Genomic DNA, 17,365 nt, shown 5'->3' on the forward strand with positions numbered 1-17,365 from the left:
TCATTACTTCCTTGGACAAAGAAGTTCATGACCCCTGGGCTAGTGAATCAACTTCTTAATTTTTAATGCCAACAATTAAGAACTATTCATCCCTAATTGCTGTATAAAAAACCAAATAACTGTAAAGCTTAAAGTGTTTACAGCGTAACTAGGAATCATCTCTTGTTATTTTATACGTTCATAGGTGCCAAGGCTTAAGGTACAGCCACAATATATACACAACCAGACAGTCATGAAGTAGATTAGTTAGTCTATATACATGCATAAGAAATTATGTCGGGCAAAATTATTAGATTCGAAAAACCATCATAGACTAATAATAAATATATAAAATACACGTGGGGGGCTCGATGCAAACAAAAAGGGCAATAGAAAAACTCTTGGGTGATGACCTGCAATGGAATTTCCATTGATACAGGTCATTTTGTATCATCAGGATGGGACTTTATGATAAATTAAATAAAATAAAAAAACCTAATCAGCATCGTAGTTTTATCCCAAATAAACTACTTAAAAAAGGTAAACAAAAGGGATGAGGGGCTATACACTTATAACACATTGTCTACATAAAGTAACTGAGTAGTTTTTTCTTCCGGGATCCACCTTCGCCGTATAATTCATTCCATTGAACAAGCTCGTTCATATTTGATGACTCAGATGACACACTTGCACATACCTGCAGGTCATAAGTTATCAGCATCTACATAAAACTTCCATTTATTTCAACATTATCAGCTTAATCAACAATTTAAGCCAACTGTATTTTTCAGTAACTTATGCAACAAAAACCATTCTAAAATTAGCGGCTTGATCGACAAGTTAAGCCAACTATATGGGCTTTTTTGACATCTACACTTGAAATCTATAAAACCTATTTATGTGTGTCTTATTGTTTGCAGAATATATATATATATACCTGGTCATGCGCATATTTAAAATCATCTAGATTCAAAGGACGAACATCTGCACTGCTATGCAAAGCTGGAATTGGTCTGTTTTCAGCCAATGCCAATGCTTTATCCTGCAAAGTTCAAATATATAATACAATCAAAACCAAAATACATATTGGCTAATCGGATTACAGGTCAAAATGGGTTAACATTATGGGTCGGTGGGATTGAGCCGAAAAGCCAACACGTTTATTATACTTGGTAACTTAACTAACGAAATTGAATGTGATTACAAATACATACAATTACAACATCATTAGTATTATAGAATAATTAAATAATTCCTTTTAGTAAAACAACTTAGAACATTGTAACTTGCAAGTATATGAATACAAGTGACTTTTGACCTCCTAATCCTATTCTTCGACCATTTAATCCATTTCATGTTTTGCTAAATTTCTACGGTTGACCCGTTGTCAATAAACATAATATAGGTATAACAGATAGAAATCAAGAACACAAACCTTCTTTTCCTTCTCCAAAATTTCTCTTATTGGACAGTGGGCAGCCGTCACACAAAGATTCTGAAATTTGAACAAACAAACAAATACTCAAAACAAAAAACAAAAAGAACACTAAAAGAAACCAAAACAAAATAAAAAAATTAGAAATAATCAAGCAAAAAAAAAGAAAAAAGTGAGACCTTTAAATCACTTCCTGAATACCCATCAGTCATATTAGCGACTGCCTCGAGATCAATATCAGGTGACAATTCCTCTTTTGCCAATATGACTTTTAGAATTTTCTCCCTGTTTGCGGCATCGGGTAAATTAACCATTAACCTGCAATCACCACAGTAAAAACAATTCAGAACAAGGGGATACAGTAACATACATACATACATACATACATACATACATACATACATACATACATACATACATACATACATACATATACATACATACATACATACATATATATATATATATATATATATATATATATATATATATATATATATTTCAGTTTTCAAAAGATATATATAAATTAAAAAACCAAAATGATGAAATGAAGAAATTATAAAATCCAATGATACAGTAACATACATATACATACATACATATATATATATATATATATACATACATACATACATACATACATATATACATACATACATATATAACATACATACATATATATATATATATATATATATATATATATATATATATATATATATATATATAGTTCAGTTTTCAAAAGATATATATAAATTAAAAAACCAAAATGATGAAATGAAGAAATTATAAAATCCAATGATACCTGCGAGGTAGTCTCCTAATTACAGCTTCATCAAGATCAAAAGGCCGATTGGTTGCTCCGAGCACAAGTACGCGTTCTTTATCTTTTGTACGTAAACCATCCCAGTTCACCATAAACTCATTTTTCATTTTACGCATCGCCTCATGCTCACTCGGATTTTCACGTCTTCCCAACATGCTGTCCACCTATTATCACAAACATATACATACAACTTTCATATATGAAAATAGTCTTGGTCCCAAAAAGGATACAACAATGAATATCACTATGTTTGAATGCCGTAACATAATGACAAATTATTCAGAAGTACTTAACAATATGTACTAACCTCGTCAACAAAAATAACACTGGGCGAAATTTTACTAGCAAGGGTGAAAACTGCTTTTACATACTTCTCTCCTTCACCAAACCACTACAAATAAAAGCATCATAAAGATTAGTTACATTCTACTATAAAATCAATACTGATAAATTTACTAATGAACAAGTCCATTTGATTGTGTTTTATTGATGGTAGTGGTTAAACGGGTAACGGGTCAAATAGGTTAAAAAGTCACCAAACGTCTACTTGAATATGCATACAACCTCCGCATCATTTTATCAAGAAACGTGTAAAACCATTCGTAAAAATGTTTATAGGATTATAAGATGTTGGCCAACCTGACCTGGCCAATTTCCACTTGAACAAAACATAATTGAGTACTTTAAACGTTTATGTTATCGAACAGATGCTCCCAATATCAAAATAATAATAGGTAAAGAGTGACATACCTTTGAGGTTATACTTGACATCGATATGTTAATAAAATTTGCACCTGCCTCAGTTGCAACAGCTTTTGCAAGCATCGTTTTACCAGTACCAGGGGGTCCAAAGAGCAAAATTCCTTTACAAGGCTGAAAATTAACAACTTTTTTGTCAGATTAACAAACATCTTAATCTATTTTACAACATTAAACATTATTATTGTTATGCTTGTGTTCCTACCTTTGTTAACTGCCCTTTGCAAAACAATTCGGGCCGCTGAAGAGGTAACATAACCAACTCTTTTAGGGTTTCTTTAACAGATTCTAAAGCTCCGATATCCTCAAACGTAACGCCGAGCTCGTTAGGAGGGATAACTTCAGCAAGGAGTTTTTTCTCAAAATCATTTTCAGTAACCACATCCTAAACATTAGAGATTAAAAGATTAGTACTCATTAATATAACAACATTATTAATAATAATGATTGAACAAAAGATTCATGTATTATCTTCACCTTGAGGGTCTTCTTAGAACTTTTATTTTCGTTTTGAGTACCTTGCAGTATGTTGATCCCATACTCGAGACTACAGTCCACAATATGAAACAGTGAGTAAATAAGAAGTAATTAAAATACATCTAGATTAAGGGATGTTTGGATTTTCTATTTAATTTGAATATCCAATAAACATGCCACCTTTCGTTAGATATCGCCGGTTTAGCGTCCTTTATAAAAGATTCGGAACTCTGCATAAAGTGATGACTCAAGGCCCATCCAACAACTTTCTCCGCACCTATTAAAAAAAAATTAAAGCCAACAATAGTCGATAAGTATACAATTGAAATGAGAACATGTTAAGAATTTAAAATAAAAAAAAAAAAAAAAAAAAAAAGATGTACTCACTTTCATTTGTCAACGTTTGATCTTTTACGCACAATGCATCAAGGTTGGGGCAATCAAGACCTACACGGTTCAGAACCTGAAATCATGTAATCATAATCATTAGAGGTGGCATTTTTTATATACAGTTAAAAAAAAAATGCAGAAATAAAAAAAAAGGAATGGCAAAACTGACAGAACGGATGCTGATAATATTCGACTGCGATTTCAGTGTTTCTATGTCACGGTCCAACTGTTGCTTCCAGTCTGCGAGTAGCAACTCGTCCTACCATGATTTTAATATGATTAAATGAAGTCCATAAGCACTAATAATTAATAATTAATTTAAATTAAATTAAACACCACATAAGTATGAAAGTGTTTTTGCTTACCTGAGGCAACTGTATAGTCACTTTGTTTGGAAAAAGGCGAGTAAGTTGCTTCATCGTTTTAGGGGCTTCTTTGCTCCTATCATGCATTCTTCCAAAACCATTATCCTGAATATATTTTAACACAATTGTTTTAACAATATGATGTAAATAATTACTATGCAAATATGCATATGTGTGTATCTGCGATTCAAGACAGATCAAAATCTATAATGCATACCGGGAAAGCGAGGTCAAGTAACGTCGTATGATTGCTACCAAACTTTGTAAACAATAATCCTCCAGGATGAGACTGCAAGTTAAGACAATAAAATATCAACAGACAAATAAAAAATAGTATAAAAAATTTAAAAAAGACTAAAATAATGGCGACTTACTTTCTCCTTACGACTATCGACTTGAGTGTGTGAAGCAATGACAATGACATTTCCAGGTAAACTCTCGAGCTTATTCTTGAAAGAAGCATAGGCTTCCGGATTTCCCAACATCGATTTCTCGATATCTTTCAGAAACAAAAGCAACGAACTTTTTTTACTTCCTTCAACGGCAACCTGCAAAAAAAAGAAAAAAAAAAGTGCGCTTTTCGAATTAGCCAACTAATTTCTAAACCAACTTTATTATATGCAAGTCACCAAAAAAATCTATGTTAGTATCCAAATTAGATAATTGCCTCAAATATGTAGCTGTCATAAGTTATAGTTTAACTAAATGTCTTCAAAATTATTTCCTTTTTTCTTCTTTATGTTCTGTTTTATAACACAACTTTTAGAGTACAGTGAAACATTGCAAGTGAAAACACTATTTTTGTCGGTGTTTTAAGCGTATTATTTTTGTCGGTTTTTTAAGCGTATTGTTGCAATTCTATTCTGTTATACTAAAACAATCATCAGATATACTATACTAATCACTTACGAATACAACTTTTGTCCCCTAACATAATTTTTAAAAAAGATTTGGAAAATAACCAAAGAAAGGTTCAACAAGTAATCAACTAGATGCAAAAACCAAGAAGAAAAGAAAATAGTGTTGAGTTTAAACTTGCCTCAAACAGTTCATTGATGGCAAGCTTCTCGATGTCATCGGCACTCGAAGAATCAAGGCGTAACGAATCAGCTGCGCATAAAATTCATGACAAAAAAAGAAAAAACATTTACATTAAAACAGATACGAATGAGAACTAGATGATTAATATCCAATATTTATCTTCAGATCATTACCAGAACAGAAAAAACCATGATCTTCCTCACAAATTCCTCCAAGATCATTGCCTTCTTGAATTGACCTATCGAATCTAACTCCAATTTTGGAAGAGCCATTATCTTCAAATGCAAGTAGCACTTTGCCCTTATACCCATATGTGGGTCCCCTGACAAATCGAGTTGACACATTTATATTTATTTAAAATAATACCAAAAAAAAAGAGAAGTCTTAAACTATCAAATTAAGGTGTGTATCTATCTGAGACTTTTACAAATCTATCTGAGACTTTTACAAAACCATCAAATAACATACCTTGCGGGTGTCTGCAGAGTCGAAAAACCAGATGACAAGGAACCCACATACTTAACTCTATCACCTGCATGCATTAACAATATTATCACATTGGAATCACTAATGGAATGGTCATTTTAATATATAATTGAGTAAGTATTAAAAAAAAACTTCTTTTATATATACTTTACATCCTATATGTACATATGTATACCTTTCTTGAAAGTGTATGATTTTGATGATGCAGTAGATGCCTCCTGTTTTGGCTGAGCATGAGAGCCAGTAGTGGACCCACCAATTATATCAGCCTCAACACTTGATGTTGGTTTCTTAGAGTGAATAACCCCTGAATGTGATACGCGTTTAGGAAATACGCTTACTCTTTCATGCCTACCACTCTCCTTTGTAGACGTGTCTGTTTCCTTAGCAGCTGATCCCTGGTATCAGAAAAGATTTACTCAAGAAGGTGACAACATGAGCGGATCAGATTGTTCAAATATGAAAATTCTGTGTAGCTCCGAACAATTCGAGTCAAATTGAATTGACCCATTTTTCCCTTTATAAAATTTCTATAAATATTTAGCAGTATGTTCTGTAAATGTCAGATCATATTGAGTTGACCCAAATCATAATTGTCCGTTAGTGTGACAAAGATGACGATAGAATATATTTTTTTTCCAATGATAGGTGTATCTTCAATAGAAAATGATGAAAATAAAAAATATGTCCTTTCGAATCATAGTTTTATGCAATATGTAAAGCGTTGATATGTAGTTAGTATTAAAAAGACTTTGAATAATAAAATAGAAGACTTACACCAGGCAATAGAAGAGAATCGACCACAAGCAATCTAGCACCAAAATGCTTCGCTAGAGCCTTGGTCAACTTTTCCTGGTAGATTTCTGAACCTGTAGGGTATAAGTGTGCTTGCGTTAAAGTTAGGTGTTGATATAATATTATAATATTAAAATACTGTGGTAGAGCACAAAAAAAAAAGGTAAACAAAAATCAAAAGTTAGGTCCTTTTTGAAGAACATATTAAAGGACAAACCTGCAGGACCAGACAAGAGAATCCTGGGGCACAAAGTAGGCAGATCAGAGGCATACTTCACAAACTCATTACGTTTTAGAGGTATATATGTGGAAGCAATAAGCACTCCTTTTGTGGTTTCACTGTAGGTCGAGAAAAAACGATTATTAAAAATGATACATAATTACTGATAATGACAATAATTACTTGGATACTTATACCACATGTTAAAAAGTAACATAATCATATGCATATTAGAAGCTCACACTTAGCAACAAATCTCTCAATTGTAAAAGATGATCTGATATTAAAGACAGTTACCATGAAATAAAATGCATTGAAGTTGTGTTTTTTTGTTATATCAAAAAACTGATTTTTAGCAGTTTCAAAATTTAATGTCAAGTAATGTATATGCATATTAAAATATAGGGATCTTCTATAGTATTTATATATTTTGCTTGCATAGTAAACAGATCAATATTCTAACTTATGTATATGAATTATAGTCGCAACAAACTCACAACATTTTATTCATCTAAAACGAATGCATTGAAATTATATAACTTCTCAATCATCAAATACTTTTAAGAAAACGAAAAAAAATTCTTTGACGGGGATTGTATGATCACATATTGTCAAGGCCGAAAGTAGCCATGGATCAATGTGCGTGAAAAGATAATTTCAACATATATAATTCAGATGCATTCTAAACATTGTGAGATGTAATTGAGGATTCACGATAACTAAGTATAGAAAAACACAACAAAATAAAAAACAAAAACAACGATAAAGACAATTAAGACAATATAGGAAAAAGGGAGTCAATGTTCGCACCTTAAATAATAAGGGAACTCGTCAAATGTAACTTCAATTTTCTCAGAATCAAGAATTCCTTGTTGCAAGTTATCCTTATACGCTTGACGCCTTGCAGATAACGAAATCGGAGGATCACTATCTTTAATCAGTTCTCGTATTTCTCTACCCTCATCAAGAATTTTCACAATGTCAAACTCCGAAGCAGATGATCCCGCAAGCATACGCAACAGCTGTCTTAATTCATGAGTTGCTGCAGAAACATTTCCAGCTGCCACATCAGCAGAAGGTGCCACGTCAGCAGCAATAGTATTATTGGGATCAGATGCATCCTTCATTTCAGTGTCAATTACAGAGGGTGCCACGTCAGCAGAAGGTGGTTTTGCAGTTACGGTTTGTACACCTTTGCCTTTATGAGAAGACGATGGAAGAAGGGATAATTCTTTTTGGATGTTCGATAACGATGCTAATATTGAAGCTCCGGCAACTGCAGATGGATCTTTAGATCTTGTTTCTAACTGTAATCCTTTTAATGATCCGTGTGCTTCGAACACACTTACAGACGGTGCCACGTCAGCAGCTATATAATCATTCGATAGCTGCTGAAATATCTGGTCATTTGTTAAGAAAATCGCTTCACATACAAATTAAACACAAGGCAAGTCAACTGCACTCAGAAGTAAATGGGTCAACATGACCACATCAAGACGTAAACATATACTCCCTCCGTCCCAGATTAATTGTCCTCGGATAAAAAACATACAGTTTAAGAAATGTCATTATACTGTACTTTTTATGTACTATTTTCTTACCTTACAGTTTTACCCTCAATCAATTAATTAGAAAGGTCTCTCATTTTTGTAATTTAATTAATTCATTAGGGACAATATTGTAACCTTTGTTAAATTTACTTTCCATTTTTGGAAGTGGATAATTAATTTGGGACAACCCGAAAAGGAATACTGGACCATTAATCAATTAATCTGGGACGGAGGGAGTATTAGACTGTATGTATAGCACACGATTAAAATCAACATTGTAGAGGATACATAAGCATGTCTCCCTGAAGAGCTAAAAATGACTTCATCGCCAGCTCGAAGTGGTAAAGTTGAACTTTTGGAGCAAACCTTGCCATTGACTTTGACCACACCTTTGCCCCCGGTAATTTCAAGTAAAGTAATTGGTGCACCTCCTTGCTAATCACATGAAGAGATTCACATAGATAAGACGTGCAACAAACAAATTAAACTAAATAAAAAAATAGTAAGTGAAATGAGAGTACCTGTGCCTCAATGTGCTTCAAGCTACACAACGATTTACTAACAGATTTATCACTAAGAAACAAGTCACATTGGTGTCCTTGACCAACCGTAAAGATCGGACGATCCATAACAATATGAGGATTCTGGACACCAGACAAAGTACAAATTAAAATCAGCACAGACCATATATCAATCATTACTTAATCAAAATAATTAACATCTGTAGCATACTCAACACCATCAAAAGTAATAGTTGCAACTTATATCAAAGCACATTCAAACAAATCCTCGAACTTGCATGACCATTTAACGAAAAGCTAATCAATTTGGCTGCTGCTGCTACTTATAATAGCAAAATTAACATGCACACACCCAATTACTATCTCTTCCACAACCTTTATTAGTTTTTCATAATATTTTTCCAAAAACCCCCAATAAAGCTGAACTGTACCCATAATTCTTTGTACCATTTTCACCACTAATGGCTTAAAATTTCAAACTTGGATGCAGTACTAAATTCTTTTCTTAAAAAAAAAAAATTACCAGAGGACACTGGGAAAGAAGTTTTCCCCAAGCAACACCAAGATTCGATTTTGACGGCCGTTTCTTCGCCCTATTCAATGCAGTCGAAGTCGAACCACAGTTCGCTTTCAGCTTCGTCTTCTCAACATCAATCAATGAATCACCTAATACATATCAATTCAAATAAATAAATAAAAAAAACAATAACTTCACAAACAACTACACATATAATATCTTTTTTAGAAAAAAAAATATATCTTTAATGAAATAGAAAACATAACAAACCTAGAGAAATAGGAGAAACTAACGGCTGACCGTCCACCTGACCAACCGGTGACTTTTCAGGTACATCAACACCGGCAATTTCTTCACAAGCATCTGAATCTTTCTTACACAATGGATCAGATGATCGGACCTCCTGTTCTTGCGACTCACATCCACCGGATTCCTTAACCACCGTTTCAATTGGCTCCGCCGGCGTACCGGTAGTCGATGAAGATGCCGCCGTTTCCGACGCCTATAACAACCGATCACGTAATTGTAAAATTAGAAAATAAAAATTAGGTTTTTTTTAGAAAAAATGAGGTTTTAGGATTGGGGGATACCTTAGATCTTTTGCCTGTAGAAATTGGAGATGAACATGGTGATGATAAGGTACGTTTTGAAGATGATGATGAACTCCGGCGTGTTTCAACCATCGTTAATTTGTTGCGGAATTCGGTTGCGGAGGATTGTGAAGAGGAAAAAGAGGGCAAAATCTGGTGACAAAACTGTAATTTATAGATTTAAAATAACAAAATTATAGCTGAGCTATAGATATAGATATACGGCGTTTAAAAGTATAAAAAAGTATAGATATAGATATATAGATATATATAGAGTTATAGATAAAAGATATTTAACAAAATTTAAAAAATAATAAAAAATAAAAATTTCATTCTTTATCAATAGATTATCTTATTGATTAATTAAATTACAAAAATGAATACTCTAGATATCTCAAATAATATTGTAGACTTTATGTAGTATAATGGAATAAGTATATATATATATATATATATATATATATATATATATATATATATATATATATATATATATATATATATATATATATATATATATATATATATATATATATATATATATATATATTATAAAAAAATATCATAATAATTTATAGTTTCTATTAAAATCCTATAATAATGATATTATTATTAGGTTAATTCATTTATTAAGAAAAAATAAAAAGAAAAAATATAGATCACTTAAATGATGTCATTAATCCTAAGTATTTTATAATTAAAAAAATTGTACTTATAGTAACTAATTATTTAATAGCTTAAATACATTATTACTCTGTAATTTTCTGTTTGAGATATATAAAAAGCATGAGCACAGTCGGACATTTTCTCTATCACGCCTCCTCTCTTCAGTTTCTTCCTCTTCTTCCTTTTAGGGTTTCTTTTTTAGTTGTACACATCTCCTAACGAATCCTCAACAGCTTATTCTTTTTCCTTTCAGATTAGGGTTTCTTCTCTTCATTCAATAATTTGATTTTTAAATCGTTCATCATCTTTCTCTATTCACTTGGTTAGACTTTTGCACGCTTCATTCAAAAAAACCCTAGACAAAAAACACGCCTCCTCTTCCTCTTCACTCTTCACCTCCAGCTGTACAATCTAACATTATCATACCTCTGCTTTCAATCTAGACGATTGAATCTTCATTTTATCAAAAAAAATCATCATCTTCACTTCTAATTGTTACAAATGCCTCAATAACTAGACGAACTCTTCATCATTCTTTCAGAGAAGCCTCAATAACAGTTTAGTATTGGATTAGTCGATTTTGCCCTAATTTTTACTTTTTGAAGAATTCTTCCAAATACAGGTTAGTTGATTTACTTTAGATTATTATTTTTTGTTTTATGTTTATTGAAATTAGGGTGTTGATTTTTAGTTTTGTAATTTTATGATGTTTTGGTTGTCGATTCAAGTTGAATGGGTGCTGATTCAAAGCAGAGGTATGATACTTGCTGGTAATTTTTGTTATCTACTAACTTTACTTTTACCAATGTTCATTATTGAAAGTCACCGTTGTTGGTCCAATTAAGGATCATTAACAACCATATTCGAGCAAAATCAAAGACGGAAGAGATAAACACGATGAATCAAACATAAATCAATATTATTAATATAAACGTTACACTTACAATTGATTTAAACGGAGAAACATCGGTTGGCCAGGGGAGATCGAGCATGATCTCCCTTATGCACTGGAATCGCCAAAACGGCTCTTCCAAATTAGGGTTCTAGTGTAGAGACCCTTTCCTAATCCATCCGGACGAAGTCCACATCGATTATAAACGATTCACAATAGTTGGTTACATCACGAGGTACTTGACCTCTATATGATACATTTTACAAACATTGCATTCGTTTTGAAAGACAAACTTTCATTTCATTGAAAGTTGACGACCTGCATACCATTTCATAATACATCCAACTATAATTGACTTAATAATAATCTTGATGACCTCAACGACTCGAATGCAACGTCTTTTGAAATATGTCATAAATGACTCCAAGTAATATCTATAATATGAGCAAATGCACAGCGGAAGATTTCTTTCATACCTGAGAATAAACATGCTTTAAAGTGTCAACCAAAAGGTTGGTGAGTTCATTAGTTTAACATAAATAATCATTTCATAATTTTAATAGACCACAAGATTTCATATTTCCATTTCTCATAAACATACGTCCCATGGATAGAGACAAAAATATCATTCATATGGATAGAACACCTGGTAACCGACCTTAACAATATGCATATTAGAATATCCCCATCATTCCGGGATCCTCCTTCGGACATGATATAAATTTCGAAGTACTAAAGCATCCGGTACTTTGGATGGGGCTTGTTGGGCCCGATAGATCTATCTTTAGGATTCCCGTCAATTAGGGTGTCTGTTCCCTAATTCTTAGATTACCAGACTTAATAAAAAAGGCCATATTCGATTTCGATAATTCAACCATATAATGTAGTTTCGATTACTTGTGTCTATTTTGTAAAACATTTATAAAAATTGCGCATGTATTCTCAGCCCAAAAATATAAAGGGTAAAAAGGCAAATGAAACTCACCATACTGTATTTCGTAGTAAAAATACATATAACATCATTGGACAATTGTAAGGTTGGCCTCGGATTCACGAACCTATATTAATTATGTATTTTTATATGTTGGTCAATATTTGTCTAATAATTTAAGTCAAGTCATAGTGTACCACAATCCTAATGCTCGAGACTAATATGCAAAGGTTTACAAAAGTTAATTTGACTCAAAAATAATTTCCAAAATTTATAAATGATTATTATATATTTTAAATATCGTCGTTTTATATTTTTAAATATTTTTAAAAGATTTATTAGAGTAATAATATAATAAAATTTTATATAAAAATATACTTTGACATATCTTATAAAGTTCGTTTAGTAAAGATATTATGATAGGTTTTATTAAAGTAATTATATTATTTGTATTACATATTTATTTGATAAAATAACATTGATAATATTAGTAGGTAAAAGTTGTAGTATTTTGTAATAATAATTATTATTATCCTATTATTAAAAATATTAATTTTTGTATTTACCAAAATGATATTATGAGAAATGATAATTCTAATTCATGATATTAGTGAAATTTATATTAACAATGATATTCCTATTAAAAATAATAACTTTTGTAAAAATTAATATTTTTAATAATAATAGTGATAAAAATAATGAACAACGATAATTTTATCTAAATCATTTTCTTATAATATTTTAAATTTCATCATGATACTCATACTTATTATTTCCTAATTGATTTGTTAGCAGCTTTTAAATCGTCTTTTATGTCGCGTTCATTTTAGTGATAATAATAGTAAATTATAATAATTAAGTGTTACTAATATTAGTTTAATTATAATAATACTAATAATAATAAATATTATGATAACTGTTCTAATAATAATAACTTTAACGATAGTAATAAAAATAACAATTTTTAATGATAATACTTTTTATTGATAATAATAATAATACAAATAATAATAATAATAATAATTTGATAAAACTAGAACGACGATAATAATAATCATTTTTACAAAAAATTCAATTGACTATAACTCCTAATCCGTTCATCGAAACCATTCGACATCTAAAGGAAAAGTTCTTAATTTTTCGCTAGCTTTCCAAGGACATGCATATCTTATACCTTATCTCAATCACAGGTGTAATTAATTCGAGATTCGACATAACCTATCTAAGGGCAATATCAAAAATATAAGAATGCATAATCCTATATTCTCAAGCACTAGTCAAGGATACACTATTGATATGTAAAAATTAATTTACGAGTACTCACGTATCAATATTGAGGTTCAATATTGCAGAAAAGGTACGTAGACGCAACGGAGATGATAAACACTAAATTGACCTCATGAGCACACCCATGAACCATACCCATCACCTCCATAGCTATAACCCATAATTTCCTTAGCCCTATCCTACTCGAACCCAGTTTTGAAATTACTCGTTCATGACCTCGTCGTAGTATTTTATGTAATACTACTAATAATATCGCTTATTAATACTTAATACTAAAAATAATAAAATTAATAATCTTAATATTAATAATAACAATAATAATAATAATAATAATAATAATAATAATAATAATAATAATAATAATAATAATAATAATAATAATATAAACATACATATACTACGAGAGAGAGAGATAGAATATGAATGAAAATGGAACCCGTGCGTTTTATAAGACCTCTCCCCCAATTATACCCCATGCGACCATTACAGCTCATATGCACTCACAAGAATTTTGCCGACACTAGTTCTTTACACATATTACACATATGGTACGTAATATAGATTAGTTTATATATTAATTAATATATAATATATTTAATCTTTAGAATTAATTAAATATTATATTATATTTACGTGCGTAGTAAAAATATAATTTTTATAAAAATGACACGGACGTGGTCTCATGACTCATGTACCACTTTCGATTTTTCGAGCGCACTCTCGTACGTTTAGAAAACTAGCCTTTTACGTTACGCGACGTGTACCTTTAATAATAATTTGATTTATTTATAAAAAAATACTTTATGAAAATATATCTTATAAAATTTGAGTGTCGTGGTCATTTGCTTCTATAAATCAGTGACTCGTTGTTTACCAAAATATTTTATTTTAAATTGAGACGTTTTATGACGAGGTTAAAATATATAGATACATTTTTAGGAATATAAATTTGTATCCAAAATCTTTCATCTAATATAATATTTAGTTTTTCAAAACTATTTATTTTTCAAAGTTTATTTTTATTTTATTTAGGAAAATAGTTTAGCGCGTAACATTTTTCTTTTTAAGAATTTAAATGGATACAAGTACTAATCGTTTTTTTTTTTTATCAAATGCGTCACTAGGCGGGTGTTACTACCGTATACTTAATTTGAAAACATATATATTTAATGAATACTTTTAAATACACGTTACAACCAATATTTCAACTTACGTTTATTTATTCAAAGGCAGTTTAGATAGACAAGTCATGTTATATGGAAAAGTGTTTTAGTACAGTTGAAAACTACATCAATTTATTACTATGAAATTTCTTCAACAAACATATAGAACCAAATACTATATTGTAAAGTATTTATACTTAATACCTCGCTAATGTTATCAAGTTATAATATATACATGTATTCATATATAATCAATTATGTTCGTTTAATGGTTCGTGAATCATTGGAATTTGGTCGAGGTTAAATGAATGTATGAATACAGTTTTAAAATTTTCAAGATTTAACTTAACAAACTTTGCTTATCGTGTCGGATTAATATAAAGATAAAGTTTAAATTTGGTCGGAAATTCCCGGGTCGTCACAGTACCTACCCGTTAAAGAAATTTCGTCCCGAAATTTGATCGTGGTCGTTATGGCTAATCAAATGAAATGTTTTTATGACGATTATGAGTTGGTATATAGAGTTTTATCACTATTGAGTAATATAGATAAAACAATTCGATACTTGAAGAGTACGAGTGAAGCTTCCCCAAAAGGAATGAATTGAGAACTAAAGTTTTGCCTTAACTTTTGACGTTATCATGGTTGAATTCCGGAATTCAAGGGATTTAAAGAAAATCTTGGAAATCTATAAGATCTTATTCTTCGGGGTTTATGGAAATTAAGATCTCTATAATTAAATGCGATCATTTGTCTCGATTACTTTGTCTGGTATTCTCACTATAAATGAACTTCTTCCGTTCCATTGTCTTTACCACTCCTATACTAAATTCCCAAACTCAAAAGGCTGTGAAAATGCTTAATCCAGTTCTGATTCTTGTCCTTATCGTTACTATCTCAACAATCATTCTCCTTTTCCAACTTCCACCTGAGGAATCTGTGTTCTTCTACTTCGCCCTCGGAATTATAGTGTGTTTAATTCTTCCGTGTCTTTATGTTGCGATAAACATTGATATACACGGTTTGTAATTTATGTGTGGTTATCAGATTTATTTTCTCCTTTATATTTTGAAGTCCTTGCTTCTGTTTTCTATAATCATTGTTATCCCCAGTTAATACTCTCCCCATATTTGCTGCGATTTATACTCAAATTTCTATTTCAGAGCTTTGTCCTTTCGTTTCTTCTTCTTGCGATTAGGCATCTCTTGTAATGGTTCAGAATTCGCAGATATAAGTTTCAGAATGAACATTGTTAATGTTCTACGAAAGAAATAGTAATAACACAATTTGACTTGTCAAATTACCAGAATTCAAGGAAAGATAGGACTATCAAGAAAAAATATGTTCTTGATATGTTTATAGATTAGACAGAACGTAAGAGTCGTGTAACATGGCACATGATGACGTTATGATCTGTGAATCATCACATTCCATTTAGAAACTCAGCACGACTTACTGTAATATAATCACGTTGATCAAGTGTCATTATATTATACTAACTCATGCATCAGTTCCCAACATTACTTCAATAACATTCATATTTTAAACTCGAAAGTTTATAGAATATAGAAACTAACAGTTTCTATATGATGTAACACTGATAGTACGAATAGATAAATGATTTCAGATAATAATAGTTATGAAAATATTTTCAGAAATATGGAGGATATTTATAATGAAAGATACGATGATATCTTGGAATTTCTAATATCGAAGGATGATGAAGAAAATTTGTCCGCAAGAGTTTGGAGTCAAAAGCAAGGTATTCGTTAATGACTTCAGCAGGTACTGAATCATTTAGATTCTTTGAAGTCAAACTTATTCTTTGTGATTTGTCCACGGCTCCCTTCATAGTTTGCTCAATCAGTTTTTCAGTTTCAAACTTTTTTTCTGAGCTTTGCCAACCTACAATTCTTTATCATCAACTTCCGACGATTAAGGTCGTTTACGGTTGTCTACGGTTTCTGTTGCTTCATTCAGTTTTTTCAACATTCAGAGTATTTGATTTGTAGACCGAGTGCTTTTCAGGATTTCAGATGAAAGATCATAATTCTAAGAGATAAATGTTATATGTTTACATATAACTGTTGATGTGGAAACGTTGCGTGGCTCACAATACAGATTTGCTGATTCCCGGTAATTGGTATGGCAATTCTCGTTACCAGATGCGGATGAGAATATGATGAGACTTCAATAGATAAAAGTAGTGATTTATCGTAGGGATTTAAACCAAGGAGCAACGAGATTACTGGTATGTCAGCTGGTAATATGGTAGAATATAAAAGATTCTCTGGTAACAATAAAAGAGCATGCATATAGATTAAGGTGATAATAAGGTTGTTTCGAACGAAAAGTCGAAGTTCACTTGCTGGAGCTGTGACAAAATTTGCTATTTTGAAAAATGAATAGCAAAGTTATTTTCGGTAATAACAACGCCAAAAGAGCTAGCACAGATACATTTTAAGCGTTTACTCA

The 17,365-nt window shown here is 31.1% G+C and overlaps 1 protein-coding gene across 1 annotated transcript; it reads right to left on the minus strand.

Annotated features, from left to right (window-relative positions):
- Window positions 1-450: 450 nt before the first annotated feature.
- LOC139899398 (uncharacterized) lies at window positions 451-10,123 on the minus strand. The gene is made up of 27 exons (XM_071882223.1): window positions 9,952-10,123; window positions 9,632-9,863; window positions 9,368-9,510; window positions 8,845-8,967; window positions 8,612-8,758; window positions 7,584-8,173; window positions 6,771-6,892; window positions 6,536-6,627; window positions 5,934-6,156; window positions 5,741-5,804; window positions 5,446-5,594; window positions 5,271-5,341; window positions 4,606-4,779; window positions 4,449-4,520; window positions 4,232-4,336; window positions 4,036-4,125; window positions 3,864-3,939; window positions 3,657-3,753; window positions 3,477-3,546; window positions 3,205-3,384; window positions 2,991-3,113; window positions 2,548-2,631; window positions 2,220-2,404; window positions 1,594-1,732; window positions 1,415-1,474; window positions 917-1,021; window positions 451-676 (listed from the first exon to the last, which is right to left on the minus strand). Exons 1-27 carry the CDS (start codon window positions 10,042-10,044, stop codon window positions 563-565), a joined length of 3,723 nt encoding a protein of 1,240 aa, XP_071738324.1. The 5' UTR covers window positions 10,045-10,123; the 3' UTR covers window positions 451-562.
- Between the last annotated feature and the right edge of the window lie 7,242 nt (window positions 10,124-17,365).

Source organism: Rutidosis leptorrhynchoides, chromosome 3, assembly GCF_046630445.1.
Source record: "Rutidosis leptorrhynchoides isolate AG116_Rl617_1_P2 chromosome 3, CSIRO_AGI_Rlap_v1, whole genome shotgun sequence".
Lineage (NCBI taxonomy): Eukaryota > Viridiplantae > Streptophyta > Magnoliopsida > Asterales > Asteraceae > Rutidosis > Rutidosis leptorrhynchoides.